The sequence below is a fragment of the Alexandromys fortis genome, unplaced genomic scaffold (genome assembly GCF_014885135.2).
Source record: "Alexandromys fortis isolate MF-2015 unplaced genomic scaffold, M_Fortis_MF-2015_v1.1 scaffold_4, whole genome shotgun sequence".
Classification (NCBI taxonomy): Eukaryota; Metazoa; Chordata; class Mammalia; order Rodentia; family Cricetidae; genus Alexandromys; species Alexandromys fortis.
In genome coordinates, this window is record NW_026067944.1 from 24,993,895 (window position 1) to 25,020,325 (window position 26,431).

A 26,431-nucleotide genomic window follows, 5' to 3' on the forward strand; every position below is an offset into this window, starting at 1 on the left:
TTCCTTTTTAAAAAATGTTCTCTACATTCACCTTGCTTCTGAGCACACTATTGTGTCTGAGTCGCTGCAGCCAGACTGACCGTGGTGAGGGGGACACAGAATTCCCAAGGGCTCCAGGAATTCTAATCGAGGTTGTTCAGAAGCTGGTCACATGGCCGGGCAGTTCCTGGGCAGGTATGGCCTCAGGTTTAAAAGCTTCAGTGTGGATGATGTGGATGCAGAAAATGGCTATGGGCTGTAAAGCGAAACAAACCCAAATGGGAAAGGAATGGGGGTAATGCAGTTCAAATAAGTAAAGCAATTTCAAATGTTGTGAAAGTCTCTCAGATGTAATCACAGCGAACAAGGCACGAAAGGTAAAAATCCATCTGAGGTAACCACTGCCCGTGTCAGGGCTCTGCCACATGCAGGATTAGAGCCATCTAAAGAAACCTTGGCTTTGTAAGGGACCACTTAAACTTGGGAGATAACACGCGTGGCGGCAGGCCTGAAATCCCACGGCTTGGGAGGTGGATGCAGAAAGACCAGGCACTTAAGGTCGTCCTGTTTTTATCTGAAATAGTATTACATCACTTTCACCCTCTGTTTGGTCTCATTCTCAGCTCTTCCCAGGTACTCTTTCTAAGACCCCTCCCACGTCCTCCTCACTCTCAAGTTCAAAGTCTCTTTTTTGTTGATTATTAGTTACATAAATATGTGTATGCACATCTATATATATGCATATGTCTATTAATCATATATATTTTCATTATTAATTTAATTTTCTATTAACCATATGAATATATATTTAATATAATATAATATATATGTATTATATATAATCATATATATATACACACACACACACACACACACATATATATATATATATACACACAATCATCCATCCATCCTTCAAACAACCTGCTCAGTCCGTTTTTGTTGTTTGTACATGGTTTCAGGGCTGACAACCCAGGGCTGATGACTCTGCATTGGACAACCAATAAGGGGACTCACCCCTGAGAGAGTCTAACTCTCCTTCGGTAGTCAATAGTGACAATATTGGCTATTAGATTTTTTTTTTTCAGATGAATTGGGTTTCAGGACAGGTTAGAAAGAGGAATGGCCAAACAGAGAAGGTACTGTCTTAAAAACTGCAGCCCAAAGGCACGTTGGATCTGAGGGAGGCCGCTCTGGGTTTCAGGTCCTGCTCACCTGTCCTTGCCGAGTTCAGGGAACCAGAGCAGGTGGCCCGAGCCCCTCCAGTTGTGGTTCCGTGTGTTCCTCTGGTGGCCGCCAGGCGTCGCACTGGAGCCGCGGTTGCCCTGGAGACCGCTCGGCGAGTGGGCAGGCGGCGCAGAGCCCCCGGCTAGGGAATAACTGGCGGGAGCTTGGGGGGAGTGGCTGCGGCGGCCGGCGAGCCCGGGACGCCCGAGCCTGCCCCGAGCCTCGGCGGAGCGGAGCGGCCTCGGCGCTCCCGTGTCCCGCGCGGTCCCCGCTGCACCCCGCCGCCTAGGAGCCCGGTGGACGGCGGCTCCCGCGGCGGCCCCGGTATGACTCGGCGGCGCTCGGCTCCAGCGTCCTGGCTGCTCCTGTCGCTGCTCGGTGAGTAGCCCAACCCGTCCCCACGCGGCCGGACCGAGCCTGTTGACTCCCGCAGGTGCTGGGGTCCGGCTGCCCCGGAGGTCGTGGAGGCCCGGACCACCCAGGTGCCCCCCCGAGCGCAGTATCCCCTGCTCGGCTTCTCGCCACCACTTCACGGAACGAACTCCCGTGGCCGGTCCAGTTAGAAATCGTGTTTAGAATCGCTTGCCGTTACTAGAAGGGTCCAGGAAAACTTTGTAGCTTTACTGCACCGTTTAAGGAAAATTGAGGTTTAAAAAAAGAATTAAATCGTTTAGAACACGTTCGCAATTTTAAAAATGTAGCTTCATTATAACATTTAAAGCGCATACAGGATTAACAAGCCGTTTATTTATTTATTTTTTAAATCATTAGTCTACCAGATTACATCGGAAAACAAAGTTTTTTTGCACTTAGTTTCCTAACACAAGGATCTAAGTTGCCTCATAAAAGCACATAGAATGTAGCAATACGAAAAAGAATTTGAAAGCGTTTGCTTATTCAGATTTAATTCCTTTATTTGTTCTTGCAGTTTGTCCCCCCTCCCAATAGACATTATATGTAGGCTCTGAATTTCATTTTATACAATGCTACCTTTGTGTGTGTGTGCTGTTTTATGGAATCAAGTTGTCTGTCTCAACTAATTGGTTGCCGGGGTTTATGGAAATTTGTCGTGAAGGCTTTTATCAAGCTAGTTTAGTGATGTTTACATTTCTCTCTAGAGAGCTCTGTAGGTGTCCAGCCATATTTTTATGTCTAATCTTGAAGTAACCCAGTTTTAGACTGTTCCCCTAGTAGAGGAGAAAGCATAGCAAAACATTAAGTGTACCTTTTTGATTGTCGATGCCAGGGGAGGAGGACACATCAGAGTTCCGACTTCTTGAAGTTAAGTAGGCGTAGTTTTAGTGACGCTGTGCAGATAATTAAGTCATACACACCAACATATCCTTTTATGCACTTGGGCTTCCAAACTGATTTTGTCGCTCACAGCCCTCAGCAGGCCTGTTTGTCTGCCTTTCTGTCGGAGGAGAAACGAGAGGGTACAGAGATGTTTCTTACAATCCTTGAACACAGCTGGAATGTTACAGATGTTGCTGTAAGAACAGCTGGCATGTTTTTGATAGAAAAAATCTATGGTTAAACTCGGTTCGTTGGCCAATGGAGTTTGGCTGTGGGTTGATTTTGAATATATTAGGCCGTACTTTTTAAAGAGACAATTTCATTTCTAGAATCAGCCAGACACAGTCACCTGATCGATGCCTTTGCTTTGGGTAGAACTATGTCTACTTTATACTAGACTATGTCTGGAGATTTCCAGCGTGGTTTCAATCTTCCTGGTAGTCTATTCTGTAGAGCCACCTTTCATGCTTAAAATATACGTTCCTCTGTTCAACAGATATTTTTCGTGGTTACCACTCGGGTGCATTTGGACATCTGGTGGGTGGGTGGGAGGGGCAGGGAGATGGTGGTGGCAAATAGAGTTTGTCCGCAGTTCTTCTGAGGTTTTCTGTCTTTAAAATGCACAAATACTTTATGGCATAGTCAATAAATGATGAATAGCGTTTGCGAGCCACACCAAGGACTGCAACTGTCGCTGCAAAGTTAACTTTTGATCTGGACTTTGAGCGCATAGAATTTAGATGATCTAACTTTAGAGTGGTTGGGCTTTTATAGCTCAGGGAACAGTGGGGATAAAGCATATATGAAGAGAAGGTGCAGAGGCATGTTCATATATGAAGAGAAAGTGCAGAGGCATGTTCTTGAGAGGGCAGCTTTCTAGTTGGAAGAGCAGAGAGAGGGCAGAGGAGGCGGGCGGAGACGGTATCTAGTGTTGAGTTCTGAGTTAGGGTTCATCTTGGGAAAGGCCCCAGGGCTGCTTCCTTATAGGCTGAGGAAGGAGGAGGATGTGCCGAGAGTGTGGGTGGGTCTGTGCTGTTATTCCGTGTCCAGGAGAATATAGTGTCCAGACTGGGTTCTTGAACTCCGCAGGCAGCGGCACCATTGGTTTGAGTGAACTGTGGTGTATCTTTAGAACTCTGGGAAGTTGGTTCTGTCATAAAGGGGGAGGGGAGGCTGGGTTCTGGATACGTGAGCCAGCCGTGGAGGAGGAATACTGAGCATGAGAATGGGAGAATCTCTTCAGTAGAGGAGGGAAAACGGGTCCCATGACATCGCTGTTACTCTGTCAAACTTCTGTGAAAGAGTTCACAGGGAATTTTGTTAGAAAAGTTTACTTCTGTGTAATTCCATCAATGGCCTAGAAATAGTTTAAGTGAGCTAGGTATGGTAGTGGGTGCCTGCCATTATTCTCAGCACTCAGGAGGGCAGGGGCAGGTGAATCTCAGTGAGTTCAAGGCTAACCTGGTCTACAAAGTGAGTTCCAGGCCAGCCAAGGCTACGTAATGAGACTCTGTCTCCAAATAAGCAAGAAATATCTGGAATGTTTCTTCTACTTGGGATATATAGCAGCAGATAATTTTACGGAATTTGAGGAAGTGTGTAAGAAAAAAAGGGTCCTATCAGAAACAAAGAGCCACGAATCTTTTAGTGATGGCGTTTTGAGAAGCTGATTGTAAATTTCCATTTCTCAGCTTTAAACTTAATTATGTAAATGTTTTTTGAAGACCATTTTTTTTTTTTAGTCAGAATCTGTAGTTTGACCCTCTTGAAAGATGGCAGATACAGTGTGAAAATTTTGGAGAAGTTTAGCGTACTCAGCATCCGGCACTTGGGAAGTGGTTCGGAAAGTAAGTCAGAGTTTTTAATAATGTTGTGCTTAGAACGGTTGTCAGACCCGCGGCGGCGACGCGATGACGAAGGTGCTTGTCTGGGCTCTTACCCCCCGGTAACAGAAAGTGTCACGTTTTCAGATGTGTCTTCACACTTCAGTAGCGGAAACACCTATAGCAGACATTCTCATTTGCATCTTCATACCTGCGCCATGTGACTTGGTGGCAAACAGGGAGATGCGCCAGGCCACAAGATTCTGCATCGTCCCAGGGACAGGAGAGGAGGGATGGGCAGCGTGTCCTGAGTTGGGACAGAGTCGGGGAATTGTTGCTTTCCCGTTCCAATTGTCTCTATACCTGTTGTGGTGCCCCTGCCGTAACCCCAGCATTTGGGAGGCCAAGGCAGGGAAATGACAAGGTTGAGACCCTCTTAGACGCCACGGCGAGTTCTCTGGTCCAGTCTGGGCTGTACCATGAAGCCCAGTCCCTGCTTCATCCCTCCACCAGTCTTCTATGGAACCAGTTTATTTAAAATGAGGGCTCTAAGTCTGTTGTTATCTGGGCCAATGATAACAGTTTATTTCAACTCCCTCAGCTTTTACGTAGGTTTGGCGTTTTGAAGTCGGACTGCTGAATTTCTAGCCTCGCCTCTTGCCGTAAGCACAGTCAGCCGAAATTTCCCCTTTGCTGAGGATTTCCCCTTAGCTGGCACCAACAGGTCTCAGTCTGCGCTCCGCGAATGGCACCCCTCCCGACCATCTGGAGGGTGTCAAGTCCCCTCCTGATCACAATTCCGTGAGCAACTGGCTTAACAGAGGTTGTCAGTTTCTGGGTGGGCCTCCGAAGCCATCTGACTTGAGTTGTGTCTTGAGAGTAGGAAGTTAATTCGTGTCTTTAGTGGCCAAGCGTATCTGAAAGCCATGAAGTTTTTCTTTCTGTGTAAGTTTGGGTAGTTGGCATCCTTTCTGGAGGGTCTTCGTGTGGAAGAGCGACGATGGCAGGGCTTTGCATTTGTTGGAGACATGAAATCAGAGGGAGAAACGCATTTCCTAATTTGTGGATGAGCCTTTCCCTAGTGCTCTGTCTTGGCGTACCATGGCTGCCATCATTGACCGGGTAGCTGCTAAGCTGTGTGGCTCTGCCCCACTCCCGTGTTATAGGAAGAGGCAGGTTGTTATAAACATCACTCAATATTCATGATGAGCTTAGGGTGAAACCAACACAGATTTGCCAGTGTGGATGAACACTGCTTGATGAGTAGTCTTTTGAAAAAGTGGACTCATTTCAATTCAGTAAGCTTCTGCATTTTAAGAGGAAGGTTAAATGGTATTATTAGCGGTGTACCTTCCTGAGAAAAGTAAAGAAGTTTAAATCCTGGAAGCCCCTGGGCTCAGGAAACATGTGTACCACATTTTTTTAAGAAGAATTTTCAAAGAATTAGGTTAACGGTGGCTTTGGCTGATGGTAGGTCAGGATTTGGGTTAGAGTAAAGTAGGCTTGTGGAATAGGAGCATAGATGCCGGGTTTTCACTGAGGGTCACAGGTACACGGGGTCACACAGTGAAGACAACCTCATCCTAACGGAGCCACAGCTCAGCTAGTCCTAAAAGACTCATCAGTTTAGTGTTCTAAACATCTGACAAGATGAAAGTCCGTTAGAAATCCCACCGCTGGGAGCAAGGCAAGGCCCGCGTGCAGCGGGCACCTCCCTGACCCGTGTCCAGAATCTCGTGGTCCTCAGCACTAGGCAAGTCTCCCCGGCCCTCTTCTCACTAGCGTCGGTGCTTCTCATTTCTCTTTTCCTCCTCCTCCTCGCCTGTTTCGGAGTACGCCGTGGCTTTCTGTTGGCAGCATCAGATTCTTCAGAGGTAGCCAGGTTAGTCTTTCTCGGCTGCGTCTGGGTAAAGTGCTGATAAAAAGCAACAAACAGCCGGCACCCACAGGACAGATGCGGAGATCGTGTCAGCGTGGGCATGGTGGGCCTGTGAGGGAGGATCGAGAACTACGTGGGGGTAGTTCCGCCTTGTTCTGTGACGGCCGCTCTGTGTTCTTGGGATACCTGGAAAGAACACTGTTTTCCTTTCTAAAAGACATGGAGACCCCGTTGTCGTTTCTTTGAGGAATTGGTGTGTCTCATGTTCGTCGATTATATAATTATATAGCACAATACATATTATGTATAATGTGTAAATTATACTAACATTTGGCATATATTTTATAGCAAAGGTGAGAGAGATTGATCTTCATAGTTTCAGAGAAATTCTGCGAGTTGTTTGGAAGTGTAAAAATATAAGTACTTACAACTTTTGATTGCTTCTTGGTTTATCTGTGATTTTGTTGATTTTTGAAGTATGTTTTTCCCCTATGTAATTCTGAAGGTTTTGCTCTTGGTAGTAAAATAGTCTCAGGCTTTCGGCAGTTCATTGTAACCTGATGCTTCCTCTTCCTGTATCTGGTACATTGTCAAACCCTAGGTCTACACGTTAGAATTTCCAAGAATGGAGTCATTTACTTCTAATACCTTTTGTAGCCCCTCCTCCCCTGTCACTGAGCCCTTCACGATGTCAGAGGTCATCTGCTGTCACCCAACCCCCAGCTGTGTGTTTGAGATGTCTTAACTAGCAGCCAACACCAAACATCCGTCCCAGAACTTCTTTGTTTCTTTGGACTCAGAACATCACTGTTCATTAGACTTGTCAGCCCCGACTCAAGGTCACGTGTTAAAAACATAAATCCATAACAAACCCAGACTACAGCACACTAAACACCACTCCAGTGGGGCCAGCATCTTCATGCAGGGCTTGTGTTTTAGGCTTTCATTGGTTAAACAATGTGCAGTGTAGCAGACTTATAGTGTTGCCTGTGTAAAGACATAGTCTGCTGTACCAGCTCTTGCTGGCCAGGACTTAAGACAGTAGAGCCTGTGAGAAATGTGTTACCCGATTGCGAAGATGCTTCTGGCCTTAAAGGTTGCCAAGGGCCCGTCACAGGGTGCTTGCTTATGTAGAGCGCATCTGTATTTATGTTCTAGAGACTGAAACTGAAATCATTCAGAGACCCACCAAGAAACCTGAGATGTCTACAGAAACAACATATTTTCCTGACAAGTAATTATTCCAGATACCATGAGTGTTTCTGTTTGACATTTGTGGAAGTCTCTTTAAGGTCCAGCTTATTGAAATACGCCCACTTCTGCCTCCCCTGCATTACAATCCATTGTTTTGGTTTTGTCCAAGTGTAGGAAGCTTGTCTGACTCACATTTTCAGATAATTTTGGATACTCTCACCATTCCTCCAGAATGTGACGTGCTTGCTAAAGATGGGTTGCAGTGTGGAATCGGACATGTCATTAAGTATTTCACACTTAATGTATCAGAAATCTTTTGGTTAGTCTTGTGCTTTGAGTAGATCACTCTTACATGTATTTTTTTTTTTAAATACTATTGTACCTCAACTACTGGAAAATATTGATTCATTGGCTTAACTGTTGATATATATTACATTTTAGAATATAAAAAAGACAATTGTCACTGTTGCTATTAATTGCATTAGAACAGTCTTCCAGAATCTTTTTTGTTTTGTTTTGTTTTTGTTTTCCGAGACAGGGTTTCTCTATGTAACAGCCCTGGCTGTCCTGAAACTCACCTTGCAGACCAGGCTGGCCTCGAACTCACAGAGATCCGCCTGCCTGTGCCTCCCTAGTGCTTGAGAACTAAGGGCGTGCGCCATCACCTCCTGGCTCTCAAGAGTTTTAAGCACATAATGCAGATACGAATTTTGCAACGTTTTAATTCTTGCTCCACTTTTGCGTCCTTGGCAGCAGATAACGCTAACGGACAGTTTTACTTTGTCCAGTTTCAGAAACTTCCTTCAGGTCTCAGATCTTAACCACCAGCCTCTGTCTGTATGTTGTTCTTTCAAGTCGGTTGAGCTCAGAAAATGGCGTATTCTCCAAGTTCTGAGCACACATGGGTAGGTAGCACATGTGACTAATGCTTGACACGGAACACTGTTAAAGGTAAAGGCCAGTCGTAAATTACAGTCACATTTTCATCAAGGATGTTGATGGAACTGTTTTTTTCCCCCGATGTTGAGGGAGAGTCCTGGGGAGGATGCCAGGGCCGCCGGCACAGCTCATCGTCACGGCCTTGGCCCCAGTGATAAGGCACCAGCAGTTTCCCCTACCCACCATCCCTGCAGATGCCAGTGCAGGGTGGGAGGGAAACGGCGCTTTGCTGTTGCTAAGAATGTCCGTCTTCTTCCCACGGACTTTCTGAAAGGGTTGGAGGCTCATGTCTGTGCTCCCAGGGCTACTGTTGTGGCAATGGGATGTCAGAGCCTTTTATTTTGGAGATAATATACAATTAATATGTGCTATATAGGGTGGCATTAAGCAAGAGGTGCTTATATGTTTATTTTTATGTTATAATGTCTAATCTCAAGGGCAACATTGTCATTTAATGTAGATGTGTATAAGCAATGATTCAGTCGTGACTTCCACCCACTGGGTGCCTTGGTTTTCTGTGCATGTGTCTAGACTTTATTGTAAGCAGGAAATAAACCCACACAGAGATCAGTTTCTTCTTAAAATCAGTTCACGATAGATTGGTCTGTAATTCATGTTGAAGGCTCAGCGAGTTAATGCTGGGCCCTTCCCCACCAGTAGCATACATTCATTTTGTTCTTAGCGTAGCGGTGTTAGTACTTCATAGCACACTGAGTCCATGGCTTATTTCCTCATTGTTGTTCCTTTATGTTGTTTATATGTTTTTGACATCGGTGATATTACAGTGAAGATATTTGTAGATGAAACTTGTACATCTCTGTAGACATTTCTGTAGTGCAGCTTACCCTTAGAAATACTTGCGTGTCCATACTAACTTATTGGGGGAGAGCCCTGTGGAGAAGCTCATGCCCTTTTCTAGCCAGTCAAACTGAGTTTAAAATCAGCTTCTTGATATTTATTTTCCCAATGACCTTATGAATGTTATGTCATGCCCGAGCTTAGGTTTATCTTTTGAAGGAGAGAGACTTTTCTTCTTATCCTGAGGAAAACTGAATTAAACAACACCCAACATTAGTAGGGGTCTAGCATAACACCGGCATATAGCAAATGCCCAGGGGCAGTTGTAAGGATTAATCAGTCTTTTTAGGTCAGGGAGGCAAGTGGTCTGTGCAGGGGACATGCTGGACGGGTGACCTGGGCATGTTTCCTCAGGCTTGTGTTTAGTTGGGGATGAAGATATTAGATTATGGCATCTATTCTTTTAGTTTCTAGTGGTAGGGTCATTGGTGGCAAAGCAAGCTGAAGATATTTTCTGGCTTGTTTCAACATAAAACGTTTACAAAAGTAGTTGTTTGACTTTTTTTTTCTTCCCCCTCCTCCATCTATAGTAAGGTGTTCCAGTGAGTTCTAGGAAGTTAGACCATCTCCATGCATTGTGAAGATTATAGAAAGTAGTTAAGCTGCAAAGAATATTAAGTTTTCCCTTGGAGGTTGATGTCTGCTCACTTTGCAAGATGTGTTTTTGCCCCCCTCCCCAACCTGTGACAGAAGAGGGTGGGTCAAAGCGGGGTATGAATGTGATGAGCGTCTTTTCATCACAGTGGCCGCATCTGGTCCTTCTGCTCGACTCCGCTGGTGTTTGTGTTTGTTTAAGAAGGCAGATATCCACGTAGACCACGCGACAGACAAACTTTTCGTGGTTGCATCACTGATTAAAAATGAGAAGCCCATGAGCTTGAAGACAGCTTCAGGCTGGAGCCACCTCCAGGATGACCGATTCTTAGACTGAGAGCTTTGAGGGGTGTGGTTAGTCCACTGCTTCATGCCAGTTGTGTTCTTGACGGGCCTTGTGCCATCAGGCATGTCTCCAGGCTGTTCTGCGGCGGTTTCGCGAAAGCTGATGTTTGCACACAAAACCAGATGGTCGCTACGACGGGCAGAGTCAGCGAGGCTGATAGGGCCAGAATAACTGCGATTCAGAACCCGTCACCTACTATGTTGCCATGCTGGGACAACCTAGTTGCAGATGGGTAAATTATTCCTGAGTCCAAGCCATACTGGTAAGAAGTGCTTCTTGAGTTTTATATGCCAAGGTCACTCACTACATAAACTTAAACACGGGCCTTTTTCTTGAAAATACTTGCTGGAATTGCGACTTTAAATTGTTCTTAATTTGCAATTTCAGTGGCCTCAGAACGTGGCACACCGTAGTTGCCTTTTGGTCAATTTGTATTGTGAGGTGCATTCTTAAGATGTGCAGTCCTTTGCGTTCTTCCTGCACAACCCCTTGCTTGTTTTGACTCAAGGTCAAATTGTCTTTGTCATTACAGAGAAAGTATAATGCGTGCTGTAGATCAGTAAGGTCTCTTAGAGCCCTTTAATTCTGTAATGTCCTTGATCTGATGGAGCGACTTGGTAAATCTCTTCACGATTTCCATGACCAAGCCATCTGCCTGCATTAAAATAAATCAAATCTGCTTACTCCTCAGCGTCTAACAAATATTCTATAAACTGATGATGATGAAGTGCGTGAACACAAAAATAATTTGCACTCTTCAGCACTTCCTCCCGAGTTCTCCGCCCAGATCCTCTTCTGCAGTGGAAGCTGGCAGACTGGCTTTCTCTGACTGTACTGGGGGGTAATCGCGCCGTTCTCCAGCCCTTTATTTCCCAACTGTGGGAAACTAATTCAGATATCACATTCTGAGCTTTGCAAGCCCTTTTACTTAGCATCCTGCTTCAAATACATCAAGGGGAAAACATCACATTTTACATTTATGTTGTATGTGTATATAGTATTTAAATCCCAGGTGTAGATTTTGTGTGTGGCCCAGTTTCTGATGTTATCTAGAGTGTGAGGGCTGTTGACTGTGGCTGTACTGTACTCTCCATGTGTTGGCCTCTATGAGTCTCGTGACATGTTCATAGGCTAAGCTCGGTCATTTCTTCTCACGACTAGTAACTGAAAACCATCAACTCTTTAATATATTTCTTCCCTGAGATCTTCTTGTTATTTCTGATCACCCCTTTCTCAAATTACCTCTTCATTAAATTTGTACCATTCTAGTTTTCTGGCTGATAATTGTCCTTCACGTCCATCCTTCCTTTCCTCTCTGCTGGACTGGTTCCTGTTAGGTTTTACTCTTTACATTCCTCTCCTGTCAATAATAATGGCAAACCCTGAAGTCTTAAAGGATAATGTGGGGGCACAGAGGTCCTTGTGCTCAAATATAAGCACCGGGGGAACCTGGGATGTCAGCACGCAGACTTGTTCCTCCAGAGAGGGAGTGTATCACCTGTTGTCCACACAGAAGGCTGGCAGCAGACGTGGTTAGTACCCTGGTGACCTATATGCTGTCTGTGGCTGAGAACACACTGGATCCTCCCTGAGACCCTTTTGTGAGCTTGTCAATCTATGGACCCATCTTTATGGAAGGCATCATGTGTAGTCTAGTCTTGTAGAATCCACCTTTATGGAAAATGTCTTTATGAAGAGTTTCGATGTAGTTATGCCTTAAGATTTAAGTACACAGAGGACTGAGTTAATTATCACCAGGAAAAATTTTATAAGATTGTACTGTGCTTAAATATGCCTAAAATAAACTACTGGGAGTCAGACTCCCAAAGCTGGAACCAGCAGAGGCTACTGAGCTGTGTAAACCCAGCTACCTTTTTGCCTCCTTGGATCGTTACTCTGCTGGCTGAGGTGGGGTCACAGAGACCCAAGGGTACATTTTCGGGAGCTAGGGAGGTATAGCTCAGTTGGTGTGGTGCTTGTCCTCTACAAGGACCCAAGTCCAGTCCCCAGAGCCTGTGTGAAAAAAGTCAGTGGTGATAGAAGCCTGGATCTGGACCACATCTGTAAGCCCAGTGCTGGGGAGGCAGGAACAGACGGATGGCTGGGGTTCCTGACAGCCGTTCTGGTCTCCTTAGTAAACTCCAGGCCAATGAGAGACCTCATTTCTAAAAGAAAAGGTGTGTGATGCAAAAGAAATGGCATGCAAGGTTGTCTTGTCTTTTGGCCTCCACATGTGCACTTGTGCGCACGCACACACATACACACACATACACGCACACACACATGCGTGTATCATTTCATGTCCTTTATGGCTCTGCACAGTTCTCTCCTCACTCAGGCTTTCTCTCTCTCTAGCTTTGTCACTGGAGTGCACATCTTTTGGTAATTCAACATTTAACAGATTAAAAGTTTAGAAATGAAATCATAATCTTAATAAATTCAGAAAAACTGACAAAATGTAAGAACCGTAGGGAAACTTCCAGTAAACTAAGAATAAAAGAACACCTGTGAAAACATTGCAGTGGCCATCGAGGGGACGCAGCTGAGGCGCGAGGTACTGGTGTGGGGTTCACTGCGTCTGTTGGCACTCTGTTGCACCAATGCGAAGGCTTCATTCCCCGTGCAGACCTGGCCTTCCATCTGGCATCGTTTCCTGCTCAGAGGCTGCCCATAGAAACCTCCTATCCTTCGGATTTCTCTTCAGTGATGTCTAGCTTCTCTTTGTATCTGAAAACCACATTAGTGCACTCCTTTTAGGTCTGCGCCTTGTAGTAGGGTGTCACCAGCCCAGACTGGCCTTGCACACGTGCACACTGCTCCTGCTTCCATCTTCCAAGTGCTGAGATGACAGGGTTGTGGGGTCATGATGTCTGTCACCTTCTTTTGGAAACCATTGTGATCCAGCGAAGAATTCTAGGTTGAAAGTGTCTTTTTTTTTCCTTTGAAATGCTAAATCTTCTACACTGTCATGCAACTTAAATCTTTCCAACAGAAATTGTTCTTCATCCTTTCATTCTCTGTGTGTGTTTTCTTTTTTACCCCTCGTTTTTGTGCTTTTAAGATTTTCTCTTTATCTGTAAGCAGTTTGGTTATGTTACAATATGCTTGTTGCTTATACTTGTTCAAGAGTTGTACTTTTCACTGAATTTTGGCAGTTATTTCTTAATTCACATTTTTTTGTGGAAGTTAAATATATAAGTAACTGTTCTCATGAATTGTATGTAAGTAACTGTTCTCATGAATTGTCATATTCCTTGCTGATGTGCTATTGTAGTTTTTAGTCTTTAATTTTCAAAATGACATTATTTATTTTGTGTGTGTGCATAATATGTGCATGCACACATGTGTGCATGTGCAGATCAGAGGAGAGCTTCTGGGAGTGATTTGTCTCCTTCCAACCACATGGGTCTCCTGGGCTTGAACTTAGGGCCTCAGACTTGGCAGTAAGCACTTTTACCTACCTCACTGCACAGGTTTTTATCTTTCTACACTTATTTTATGGATCCTTTCAAGTTTTCTCATCTATTCCTTTGAAGTGTGTAGCCTGCCCAACTTGGGTTCATTGCAGCCATTCATCTAAGATAGTGTATGTCTTAGTAAGGATTTTTATTGCTGTGAAGAGACACCATGACCACCGCAACTCTTATAAAGGAAGACATTTAATTGGGGCTGGCTTACAGTTCCAGAAGCTTAGTCTTTTATCATTGTGGTGGAACATGGTGGCATGCAGGCAGAAATGGTGTTAGAAAAGGAGCTGAGAGTCCTAAGTCTTGATCAGCAAGCAACAGGAAGTGGATAGTCTCACTAGGTGTAGCTTGTGCATAGGAGAGAGACATCAAAGCCCACCCCCACAGTAACACAGTTCCTCCAACAAGGCCATACCTACTCCAACAAGACCATACTTACTTCAACAAGGCCACAAGTGCCACTGCATCCTGGGGCCATTTTCTTTCAATCACCACAGTGTAGTTTTCGTACAATTTGTTTTACCGCTCCCCAAATTTTCCATGCTCCACCTAGTCAACTCTCTTCCTGTCCTCAACTTCTACAACCCACCAGTCTGTTGTGGTCATCTTTGCTTAGAATGTGCATTTAAGTTTCCTCCGTGTTTGTTTAACTTGTAGCTCATTCCCATTCACTTCTTAATCTGTGACTTATTGACTTCTTCTTTACATCAAGATTTTACAAAAACATTGAATTATTGATTTTACTTGGTGTATGTGTAAATATGTCACAGTGCACCTGTGGAAGTCAGAGGACTTGCAGTAACTGGTTTAATTTTTGTTTGTTTTGAAACAGGGTGTCATGTAGTCATTGTGGCCTTGAAAACTCTATGTAGGCAAGACTGGCCCTGAACCCTTAATCCTCTTGCCTCTACTTCTCACGTGACATTACAGGCGTGTATCACCACTCTTGGTCTTGATGAGTAATCATCAGTCTCTCACTCTCTCTTCCTCTCTCTATCTCTCCTCCCAACCCCCAGTGTGATGAGCGATATGGTCAGAACTTTATGTTGCATATTTTTCTCAGTCACCTTATTTTTGAGACACAGTCTCTCGCTAAATCTGGAGCTTGACAATTCAAACTCGACTTACTGGCTAGTAAGCCACAAGGACCATTTTTTTCTCCACCAAGATTATAGGTGTTCATCCTTAGGTCTCTCTCTCTCTCTCTCTCTCTCTCTCTCTCTCTCTCTCTCTCTTCCCCTCCCTCCCTCTCCTTCTCTTTTTAATTCAAAGTTTATTCTATGTGTATGTGTGTCTTCATCTGCTTGTATGTCTGTGCACCATGAAGGCCAGAAGAAAGCATTGGATTCCCTGGAACTGGAGTTGTAGACCATGTGAGCTGCCGCATGGGTGCTGGAAGTCAAAACTAGGTCTTCTGGAAGAGCAGCCAGTGCTCTTAACTGCTGAGCCATCTCTCTAGCTTCGAAGGAAGGCCTGGCCTCAGTACTGGGGTTTTGAACTCAAGTCTTTGTGCTCGCATCACAAGCAATTTACGGAGTGCATCATTTCTTCAAGACCTGATGGTTAATCTTTATTGTAAACTGGAGTGGATTGAGAAGTACCTGGGAGATGAGCAGGGCTTGCTCGTGGAAGTGTCCAAGGCTGTTTCTCGGGAGAAGGTGCTAAGAGAAGACGGCCCAGCTCTATTGTGGCAGCACAGCCGCCTTTCTTCCTGGCCACTGCGAGATGAGGTGAGCAGGTGTCCCCCGTGTTTGCTGACACAGTGGTCACTTGGCCTAGGCTCAGTGCAGTGGAGCCAGCTGTGACCAGCCTGAGACCTCTGGAACCGTGAATGCAAACCTTTATTTTCAGCAAGTGTTTTCTAAGATGGTGGTATAAAGTGACTAACACAATTAATTCTTCTGATGCCAAACCAAAGAACCAAGGTCCTGTCACTTTTCGGAATCTGGACTAAAGGGAAAGCTAAGGTTTATTTCTTTTCTGCCACATGCTAAAGTCAACAGTATCGAGGTACAGCCTCTTCACGTCCTTTCCTAGAGATTTACTTGTCATTTGGCAGCAAGGCAGTCATAACCCTCCATCAGTATTAGTATTGGGTATTAGTGTGCATCACACACCCTGGGATCTGGGCACTGGATCTCTACAGAACAGCTCTGGCTTGTTCTACCTGAAGTTCAAGTTTGCAGAGACCAGCAAGTGGCCAAGAGCCTCTATGGCGTGTTCCTGGGCTATCTTGGTTATACGATGCCTTCTGAATCCTGGCCCCACCCAGTTTCCCCCCAACCCCCCATCCCTTTGCCTGGCCATGCACCTTTTCTTGGTCTTCACCTGCCCTGCTGTTCATACTTGGGCACGCGCCACTTGGCAGACTGCATTCTGCAGACACAGATCCGGTTCCTTTAGTAGGTCCCACTGTCTTCCAAAGCAGTGTGCCAGTGTTTGCTTCTGCTAGCGTGCAGAGAGTGTGCAAAAGCTCCAGGCCCTCTACATCCATCCTGTGAATGCTAGCTTCTGTCATTCTAGGGCTCCTCACTTTGCCCATTCTGATGGGTTGTAGCATGGTGCCCATGTGCATGCATGCAGTTTTTGTTTATTTTTTCTGGTTCAAAGTGGCATTACTTCCCCATCTCAATATTTCTTAAAAAGAGTCAATTAAGGGGGCTGGAGAGATGGCTCAGAAGTTAAAAGCACTGACTGCTCTTCCAGAGGTCCCGAGTTCAATTCCCAGCAACCACATGGTGGCTCACAGCCACCTGTAATGAGATCTGGTGCCCTCTTCTGGCCAGCAAGTATACACACAGACAGAACACTATACATAATAAATAAATAAATCTTTAAAAAAAAGAGTCATTTAAGTCAAAAATTATATGTATGTGTGTGGATATATGCACATGTGTATTGTGTGCCCCATAGTGAAAGACTAATAAATTCTAATTAATAAGAATAGTTTCAAAAACTCACCAAAGGACAGCTAGAGGCTCAAATAGTACAGTAGGTAGACTTTGTGTTTAAGTAGCAACAGTTTGTTCTCTTTTCCTTTTTTTTTTTTTTTGAGATAGAGTTTCTCTGTAGCTTTGGAGCCTGTCCTGAAACTAGCTCTTGTAGACCAGGCTGGCCTTGAACTCACAGAGAAATCTGCCAATGTCTGCCTCCTGAGTGCCGGGATTAAAGGCGTGTGCCACTGACATCCAGCTCTTTTCTTTTTCTTCTATTTGTTCATCTCCCTGACTGTTTCTGCCGCCATGTCTTCAAATTAAACGTATTTTTGACACATACAAAATGTATGTCCTCCCACATACTCTCTTCCCTACAACGCCCCTGTCAGTTCCCACTCTTCCTAGACATCACCTGCATTCATATCTTTCTGCTTTGATTTGCAGCCCACTGAGCTGCACCAGGGCCGTCTGTGTGAACATGGGTTTAGAACTATACCCTGGAACTTAGTGGGCTAACCTGTTCTACTGCCATTCTTACCATGGCGGACTTCTCCACAATTACCTTCCTTATTCGGAGCTGAGGTTCTCTCTCTTAGTTTTTCCACTGAATAGCATCTTCTTTTCAAAAGCATCCATTTAATTGTAAATAGAATTTTACATATTAAGCCCTTTGCATCCTAATGCCACCAGTGTTTGTTTTGACAGGGGAGTTTAATTTGTGAATCAAAGATAGCTTTTAGGGCATTCACAGGCATGGCCAAGTTAGTGTTAGATTGCTTTTACGTTTTTCTTTTTTTTCTAAGAGAATCATCTCAAAAGCTTTTAAAGTTAGTTTCTTCTTCTTCAGTTTTCCAGCACAGTCAAGAGCCGGCTCCACATATGCCACTGTGGTTTCTACAGCGCGAGCTAACGTGGTGCTTAACATATGTGTCGCTCTAGTCAGAACTGTAGCTGTGGTTATAATTTGCTGACTTATGTGACCCAGAGAAGAAGCACTTGTAGAATACTTACTGTTAGAATCAGGTCAGGAAATAGAAGTTCTTCTCCATCCTAGCTAAAATGGCAGGTATCAGAAGATAAAGCTGGTGTGGTCTTTATCACAGTCAGTGAAGCATGACCTTGCTTCTTATGTTCTCAGCAGATTTTAGAACGAACATCAACCTCCTCACTCCAGAGAGTTTATGTTTTAGACCCCAGGGGATAAAAAGATGCAAAAAGTAGAGGGTCCGATGCAACCCATAGCACTAATGGTTCAAATGAAGTGCTGTCTCTTGTTCATTGCCCCATCCTTGTTCTGACGATGCGCTCCATACACAGGGTAGGTTATCGGTTTGTTTTGGGATCTTTAGGCTAAGCTGTCCACTTACAGCATGTCTGATGGGAAGAAGGTAATGGCCAGAAACGGGCAAGAGGCTTGGACGCATTCTTCAGGACCCACCTAAGCATGCAAGAGACTTAATGAGGGGCTGAGAGGGGTCTGGAGTTAAAAGAGGAGAGCTGGGAATCCTCGGATTTTGAGAACAGTGTGCTACCATAGACATGGTGGGCTCCCAGACGACAGAAATCTGTTTCTCACCGAGAGGTTAGGAGTCAGAGATCTTAGTGTTGGAAGATTAATTCAGAGAAACCATTCTCCTGTGTCCCTAGGTGATGGGAGAGACACATGGGTCCTGTCATTGCCCAGTCATGTCTCAAGAGCCCCTCCCTCACCTCTACATACCACTACATTGGGGATTATGTTTCAACATTTGTTTTTCGAGGGGACATGTACATATAACAGCCATGCATGAAGGTCTAGGCCCTCAGAGCAATGCTGGGAACCTACACATGCCTATCACACTTTCAATTAAGTAATAGCAACGGCAGTAATGGCAGAAAAAGCCCCAGATAGGACAAATTCTACTTCCCATTTCTCTGTGAAGGAGTGGTTCGTCAAGATCCTCTAGCTGAGGCAACCAGAGAACTTCATGTGGTTATGAGAGCCAGTCCTTTGCTCTCCTGGCCTGGAACAGCTTGAGTAGCTCCCTCCTTCCTTCATTTGATATTTTTCTTGGGGGCTGGAGAGATGGCTCAGCAGTTAAGAGTACTTCCAGAGGACCCAGGTTCAATTCCCCGCACCCACATGGTGCTCATAACTGTCTGTAACTCCAGTTCTACAAGACCAAACACCCTCCCACAGATATATATGCAGGCAAAACACCAATATACATAAGATATTTTTCTTGAGTAAAGCAGGGCAAAGGGAAGGAACCCTAAAGACTACGTGATCCCTCCAAGAGCAAGATGGACAAGTTTGTTTCCAGAAGCTGGTCATGTTGGATCAGTCTGAGATGTTCAGGTTAGATGGACCTTAGTTAACCACCTGACTCCTGCCGCTCATCCAGGATGTGAGTAGACTGTTATGGGGGATAATAACCATTCTTGGTTGTCAACTTGACTGTGTCTGGGATTAACCAAAACCCCCAAATGGGTCATACCTATACGGGACTTTTGCTGTATTTGAAGATGGGAAGATCCTCTTCTAATTTGGATCTTGAATGTGGTAAGACACATATTTAATCCAGACCTTTTGAGGTGGGGAGACCCGACTCTAAACTGGGCCACACCGTCTGCTGGAAGCCTACATAAGGACGTGGAAGAAGAAAGCTTTGCTCTTTGTCTGCTTGCTCTCACCTCTCTAGCAAGTGCATTCCCTCACTGGCATTAGAGCCTGCTTCTCTGCGGTGTTAGCCTATCACGAAGACCAGCTGAGGCTTCCAGTCTCATGGGCTGAACAAACTATTGGAATCTTGGACTTTCTGTTCTTAGGCAGCGTTGTATTAGCTGGACCACAGCCTAGAAGTCATTCTAAATCTCATATATATATATATGTGTGTATGTGTGTGTGTGTGTGTGTGTGTGTGTGTGAGAGAGAGAGAGAGAGAGAGAGAGAGAGAGAGGAGAGAGAGAGATAGAGAGAGAGAGAGATATCCATTCTATTGGTTCTGCTGCTCCAGAGAACCCTGACAAATACAGGAGACAAGCATGAGATGCGGCAGGAAGTTTGAGAGAAAAGAGATTCTTCTTTCCACGTGTTTATCTACTAACAGAGGAATGAAGGCTCAGTACATCACCCCCCTCTTGATACAGGTTATTTAGATGCAGAGCCGGTTCCACAGACTCTAGAGCCCTCACCCACCAGATGCACCAGGTCTTGAGCCCTGTGCTAGTCTTTAACTTATGCGGATAAACCAGCATGGCAGCAAGCATGTCGCAATTGCAGGGAACCAAGTGTTTTATCAAATCTCAGCAGGTGACCTTTCCCTTCAGGAAAAACCTCTTTGTTTTCTTGATCATTTGGGATGTTTTCTTTTAATACTTGGGTTTGGCAAGCTTTTTCTGATACCAAATTGCCCACAGTGAACTCAGTGTGGGTAAACAGCTCGGAACACTGCAGCTGAACGGGCTCTGGCCACACGTACCCGAGTGGTGCCAGCCAAGTTGTCCCTCATCCCGTGCCAGCACAGAGAAGCTTCAGCTCTGCTGTCACCACCGCTTCCCAGAGTCACACACACGCCTTCTATTTTCGGTCTTGAAGCTTTGAGTGTGGATGTCATCCAAATGTTCCTCCTCTATGCTGTGCCTCGCTGTTCACTTTTGTGTTTGCTCGTTCCTTCTGAAGGTGAGCCTGAGAGATGTATGGTCACCTGTCTCCCAGTGGAGAAGGTGGCTGTGTGCTGACAGTGTGGAATGGATTTCAGTACCTGGAGTCTAGTGCCTGGGAGAGGACATAAGATATCACAGGAAGAGACGGATCACGGCAGGCTCAGATGCCAGGAAGTGGATTCGATGCTGCCGTCTTAGTCAGGCTCCTGTGGCAGTTGTGTCCTCGTTCTGATTGTTGAAGAATGTGGGAACTGTCTGTGAGAATGTTGACTGTCCCTATAAAGCCTTTAAGAACCTTACAAATTGTAAAGCCCAAGGAAACTGAACTATCCAATAAGAGTGAGTCCTAGGCGGTTCCCTCCAGAGACCACATTCACACTCACCTCTGTCCCCAGATGAATGATCCTTGCGAAGTGGCTTGGATTTGCCCATTGGGTAACTCAGCAATGAGAGTTCATTTAAAAAAAATTGTATCATCAAGGAATGCTAGAAGACTAATGTTGTCAAATTCAAAGAGGAATTGTTTAAAATTGCTACATATGTTTTGAGGTCAACAAAAGGAAAAATGTATAGAGCTTGCTTACCTGTCTCCCCTGGGTTTATAACTTTACAGAAGGAGTGATTTGTGAATGTGTAATGAAGTCGAGACTTTTCATACGAATTATTTAATTCGTCTCCAGCATATCATGGCTTATTTTCATTATATATACAAGAAATGTGATGATCAGAAAGGTCAGTAGCTGACCTTATTTTTTATTAACTGCAATAAACTTTAAAAAATTCAAACTCATTTTCCTGCTTGAGAAAGCAGTAATGAAATATTATCTCACCTTGAAATCCCTCCCCCTTTTCTTCATTCCTGGGACTTGAAGGCAATGCTGATGCTTTGGTGCCCCGCTGGGATGTCACTATACTTCTAGAGCAGTCTCCCTGGGCTTAGCTTTTTCTTTCTCTCTGTCTGTATACCGTATTAATACCATAACCCTTATCCGTTTACTGTTGCTTCCACACTTACCTGTCTGTGCACCCCTTCCTTTCTTAACCAGTCCTTGACAGATGCTCATTTCTTAGGTACACAGTGATAATTGTATACATACTTTCCATAACTGTAGAGATAATTTCGATGTGCTCCTGGAGCATGCAGGAGCTAACAGAGTCAGACTCAGAGCAGCTCAGAGGAACCCGAGTACACCAGACTAGGCAGAGCATAGTGGGAGCCAGTGGCAGCAGTGGTCATGTGGGAAGCAGCATGGCTTGTTCCTAGCGGGAAGAAATGTGAGTTAAATTTGGATGGCATGTTTATTATTCAGCTCTTTCAAAACTACCCCTAATGGTATCGCTTTTCTTTTGTTTCCGGAAAATTAATTATCTTTTCGTAGCTATGGTAACTCACTTGAAGCCCTGTTATGCATGTGATCTGTACCCATTGAACTATGTGTTTCAACAATTCTAAACATTTTCGTGCTTAGTCGGCAATTCTGCACAACAGCGCACCACTTCCTTCTGTTGAAACTGGCTTTTCCCTGCAGACTTGTAAGGACAGTTTTAGACGTAATCCCGAGGACAGACTGGCTAACAAGTTACAGGAAATGCCCACCACCATTGTCATAGTTGTGCTGTGATTGCTTGTGTGGACGTCGTCTTACGCAGCTCTCACTTTGAGGAGCTCTCAACAGTTGGCACGTAGCAGCTTGGTTTGCCCAGCTTCCGAGCTCTGGGCCCCACGCTCTCTGTGGCTCACACATTTTCCTTCTTTCTTTGGAACCAGTGCCTCTCATCTTGCCCTGGTATAGCTAGTCCTACCTTGGTGTGTGTGCCGCCCCTCCCCCCAGGCTGCTGCTTCCTAACCTACCACCAACTTCCCAGCCCAGCTCCCTGCCTGATCTGGTCTCTGATTGCTTTTGCCCTTCCTCCTTTGGAGGACTTTGAGGTGAACTTTAGCTCTCTGAGGTAGACTAGATCGTCTCATTGTCTTTTCTTCTGTGGTTGGACTGTTGTTTAACTCTTGAGTCTTTCTTTTGTGGGGAGTGGGACAGATAAACCCCTGCCTGCCAAGTGATTGGGTTAGATGAAGAAACAGGTAATTCCTGAGGCACAATGAGTTTCCCACTTTTCCTCCAGCAGTAGCATTGAAAAATGACTCTTTTCTAAAGGAACTATTTAAACATTTTAATCATATGTATAACCATGTGTCTCCATGTGGGTATGTGTGGATACAAGTGCTTATAGAAGCCAGAAAAAGTTGCTAAATCCCAGGAGCTAGAGTTAGTGATTGTGAGTCACCCCAGAAGTGTGCCGGGACCTGAGCTCTGTGCAGTCTGAACCACAGAATCATCTCTCCAGCCCCTGCTCTTCTTTCTGAATACTCTGTATTTACTCACTAAAATTTACTTAGCGCCTGATTTATGTTGAACTTTGTTTTAGGTATTGAGGATACATACTGGAAACAAAATAGACAACAACAAATGAAGAAAAAAACAACACCCAAGGCACTAAAGAACAAGATAACACTAAAATGTCCGTTTCAACCACTCCTTAAAATACTCATTCACTACACATATAAGTAGATTAATAATAGTAAGACAGGAGAAGTTATATAAGTGTCCTTAAGGTTTGTAAATGCTTTTAATGTTTGTTGAATGCTTTTTATGTCTTTAAAATGCTTTTTAAGTGTTTTTAAAATGCCTTTAACTCTGGAATGCTTGCCAGGTAAAACACGGGTTCCTTGGTGGAGTGGCATAGTCATGTTGGCCCCACAGTCCTTGTCACAGACACCCTTGTGTTCATGTTAAAGAAGCTGGATTTCATCCAAGCTGTTGTTGCAACTTCTGGTTAACTGACTCCCTTTTGCTCAGAGCGCCATCAGGAACCGTCCTCACATAGCTGTCCTTCAGCACTGCTTGTGTGGCAGTGTCTGACACAGGAAGACCACACAGCAAAGGTTTGGGGGCCCAGAGAATGCACATTTCTCAGGCTCTGCTTTTCCACACAGGGGAGGGGTGTTGGTAAATAAAAGGGTGCTCAGGTTGTAGTCTCTTTAGTTTAAATTTTCAAAGTTTACCAAATCTAAACTTCTGAGGTCTATGACTCACGTCTTTTCAAGAGACTTAAGAAGGTATATGGGTAGATACGTATTGACTCGCCTCTGATTTTAATGTTAACGGTTTCCAGCCAGAGGGGGAAGAGTCCAGCTAGGTGTGGTAGCTTCTTTGTGGGAATTGGCTTAGCTCTCTGTAGAACCAAAATTGTAGAAGCCAAAGCACTTTCAGCATCCGTGTTTCTCTTTATGCTCAACCCCTCCCTCCTGCCTTTGTTCTCGCATGAACCTTGTAGTAAAAACCTGGAGAAGAAAAGTAGTCTTTCCAAAATAACGCAGCATATACGTGGAAGAGTTTGGGCCAGAATTTGGGTAAATGCTTTCTCCAAGAATAAAAAAAAGTAAACTAGTGGAGCTAAGCACCATTTCTTGTTCCTTCGTTACCTTAACCTCTTCAAGAGCCAAGCATCCTATTTACCTGGGTCCTTCTGTCCCTGTAATCTTACCCCGCCCCCAACCCAAGCAGGGCACAAAAGCGCATTTGCAGCAGGTTGACTTAAGCACAGTGGGGAAGTGGGCTGCCTCATCGTGTACCACATACATCCACACGGGAGACCCTACTCTCGGCCTTTCTGCTTCTGCCGCGTCCTCGCAGTCCAGGCTGGCTAAGACGACACCCAGGAGAAGGTACTCCAGTTTCACTTCAGGAGCTGCAGCAGCTGGAGAGAACGCCAAACAGATGGGCTTTTCCACCCTGATTATCCCGACTTCCTAAATTTAGAAATACATGCTTTAAAAAAAAATGTAAATTACCCAAGGGGGTGGCGTAGCACGTGCCAGGCTGTGCTAATGAGTGCAAATAGATGTCATCTGCCGCCGACTTGCCGCTAGGCTCCCACTGCTCCAGCTCGAGTTTGTTTCCTTTAAGTTTGTTTTATTTTATTACTGTTTTTTTTTCTTCTGAAGCTGTGCTGGCAAGTCTCTGTTCACATGTTGATTATTAGTTTAAGATGTTCAGATTTATTTCCTTCTTTTTGAGACAGGGTTGTAGACTGGATTGGTCACAAACATTGGCTGTGGACAAGCATGACATTGATCTCTTGGTCTTCCACTCCTGAGTGCTGGCATGTATATAGGATCTCAACCTAGCCTAGGATTTTTCTTTTCCCTCACACTAGGGGACCAGGCTAGGAGAGGAAGACCTTAGATAAAAACCTTCCTTTGTCTTACTTTTGCTGCAGACTAGCTGGGTGGATTTTGGCAGGACACTTCCTCCAATATATGGGTAGACTAGATTTCGTATCTCTAATGAACCTTTAGCCATGAGTTATAAGGTCTCTCTCTCTCTCTCTCTCTCTCTCTCTCTCTCTCTCTCTCTCTCTCTCTCTCTGTCTCTCTCTCGTCTATTTGCAAGTTATTTTAAACATTATCATGTCCCTAGAATATGGCACAGTGCCCATCATAGAGTAGATGTTAAAATATTGGCAAAAGAATCAACACTATGTATCTTATGTTTCCCTTTAGGAAAACTCATTGAGAAAACTTCTTAGAAACTAAATATTTAATGAGCACTTTGTTTGCATTAGAATACATGAGACTAGATCTTTTCTGTATCCTAGAGTTGTTGAGGGGGCCAAACAATGGTCCAGAGACATGGAAGGCATGCACGGCATGCACAAACAATGAGGCTTAAAGTACATGTCACCCTCCATTAGGGTGTAAATTATCTGGAAGAATCACATCATTCATTCATTTGCTCTTTTATTTGAGACAGGGTCTTGCCATGTGGCCAAAGTAGTCCAGGCAGAATTTGAGTTTTCATTTCTCCCTTTTCAGCTTTGATTGCTGGAATTATAGGCGTGTGCCATCGTGTCTTGGATGGGAATCACTTTGTATGTCACATGAGTGTTTATAGGACCACTCTTATTCTAAAGTTCTCTCTCTCTCTCTCTCTATATATATATATATATGTATATATATAAAACTTTATATCTCTATATATCTGTACATCTCAATCTGTATGAGTTGAGGGGAGATGAGTCTAGAAGGTTTATCTTAGAGATAGAGTGGAGTGTGGACATACAGGAAGCAAGAGGGTGATGGGGAGGCAGGGAGGAAACATGGATGCTCTAGTCAATCTCAGCAGAGTCTGCATGCAGAGCAGAGACTAGGCCGGAAAATGTGAGCCTTTTGCACATGTAGGGAGGCGGGATCAAGGGGAGTTGAGGCTAGAGACACAAGATGGAGAAGATGGAAAAAGGAAAGAGAACTAAGATAATAATGAAGTTATTGAGGATACTGGACCAAAAGAAAAGGAGAATGAGGCAGACAGGGGACTCTCTGATGCCTGTAAAGAAAGAACGTGATACCGGGAAGAAGGAAGTGGAGCGGAAGGGAAACATTACCACAGCTGCACCAGCTGCTCTTGCCTCAGCTGCTACCAAAGCCAAACACCTGGTCACTGTGGAAGAGGGAAAGATAAAATGCCTGGTAGTTCTCCTGGTTGAAACCCAGATGAAGAAACTAAAGATCAAACATGGATATTTTGAAGAACTGGGAACCGTAATGGACAGAGACAAAGAGAGAGGCCCCAGAGCAATGAAGGGAGCAGTTGCTTTCTGAATGCCAGGACTTTCACGTGGGACAATTGAAATATGCTGAGTAATGAGTCCGACAGTGGAGCAACAGCAGCATGACCAGAACCCTGAACAAGCACACCAGCACTTAAGAGGACCTGGTCTTTCAGCAGGGCATCTGGGCATGATGCCTCATCAGCAGCTCCCTCTCCTCCCTTGGATGCTGTTACCCTATCTCCCCCAGCCAGATCACATGCCTGATGCCCGGGAAGTGATGCCTGGCTGCACGATGCCCATTGTGGCAACCCTCCCAACTGGGAGTTGCCCTGCCCTTCCTGGTGTGCCTTTGATGCCTGGAAACATCTTAGGACCCTGGGTACCACTCACAGCACCCAGCATGTATCCTCTTCCTCCACCGTAGCAGCCGTTGCCTCTATTTGGAGATGGGGGTGTCATTCCGCCTCCTGCTCCAGGCCTACCAACCTCGGCCACTACTTAGCCTGAAAGATACAGGGAGCCCCCCCCCACATCTGCTTCAAGTTCAAATAGGGATGGCAAGACTTGTGTCTCAGCTTTCTTGGTTGGCTTTCTGCTGTGGGATAATCCTTCTGTATGCTGCGAATATCTATTACTCT

The 26,431-nt window shown here is 44.9% G+C and overlaps 1 protein-coding gene across 1 annotated transcript in view; it reads left to right on the top strand.

Annotated features, from left to right (window-relative positions):
* Nucleotides 1-1,365: 1,365 nt before the first annotated feature.
* Igsf11 (immunoglobulin superfamily member 11) overlaps nt 1,366-26,431 on the top strand; it is a 115,978-nt gene continuing 90,912 nt past the window's right edge. The window contains exon 1 of the mRNA XM_050148958.1: nt 1,366-1,584. Within this exon, the coding sequence (XP_050004915.1) occupies nt 1,533-1,584 (52 nt within the window). The 5' untranslated portion in view covers nt 1,366-1,532. The remainder of the gene's footprint in view (nt 1,585-26,431) is intronic.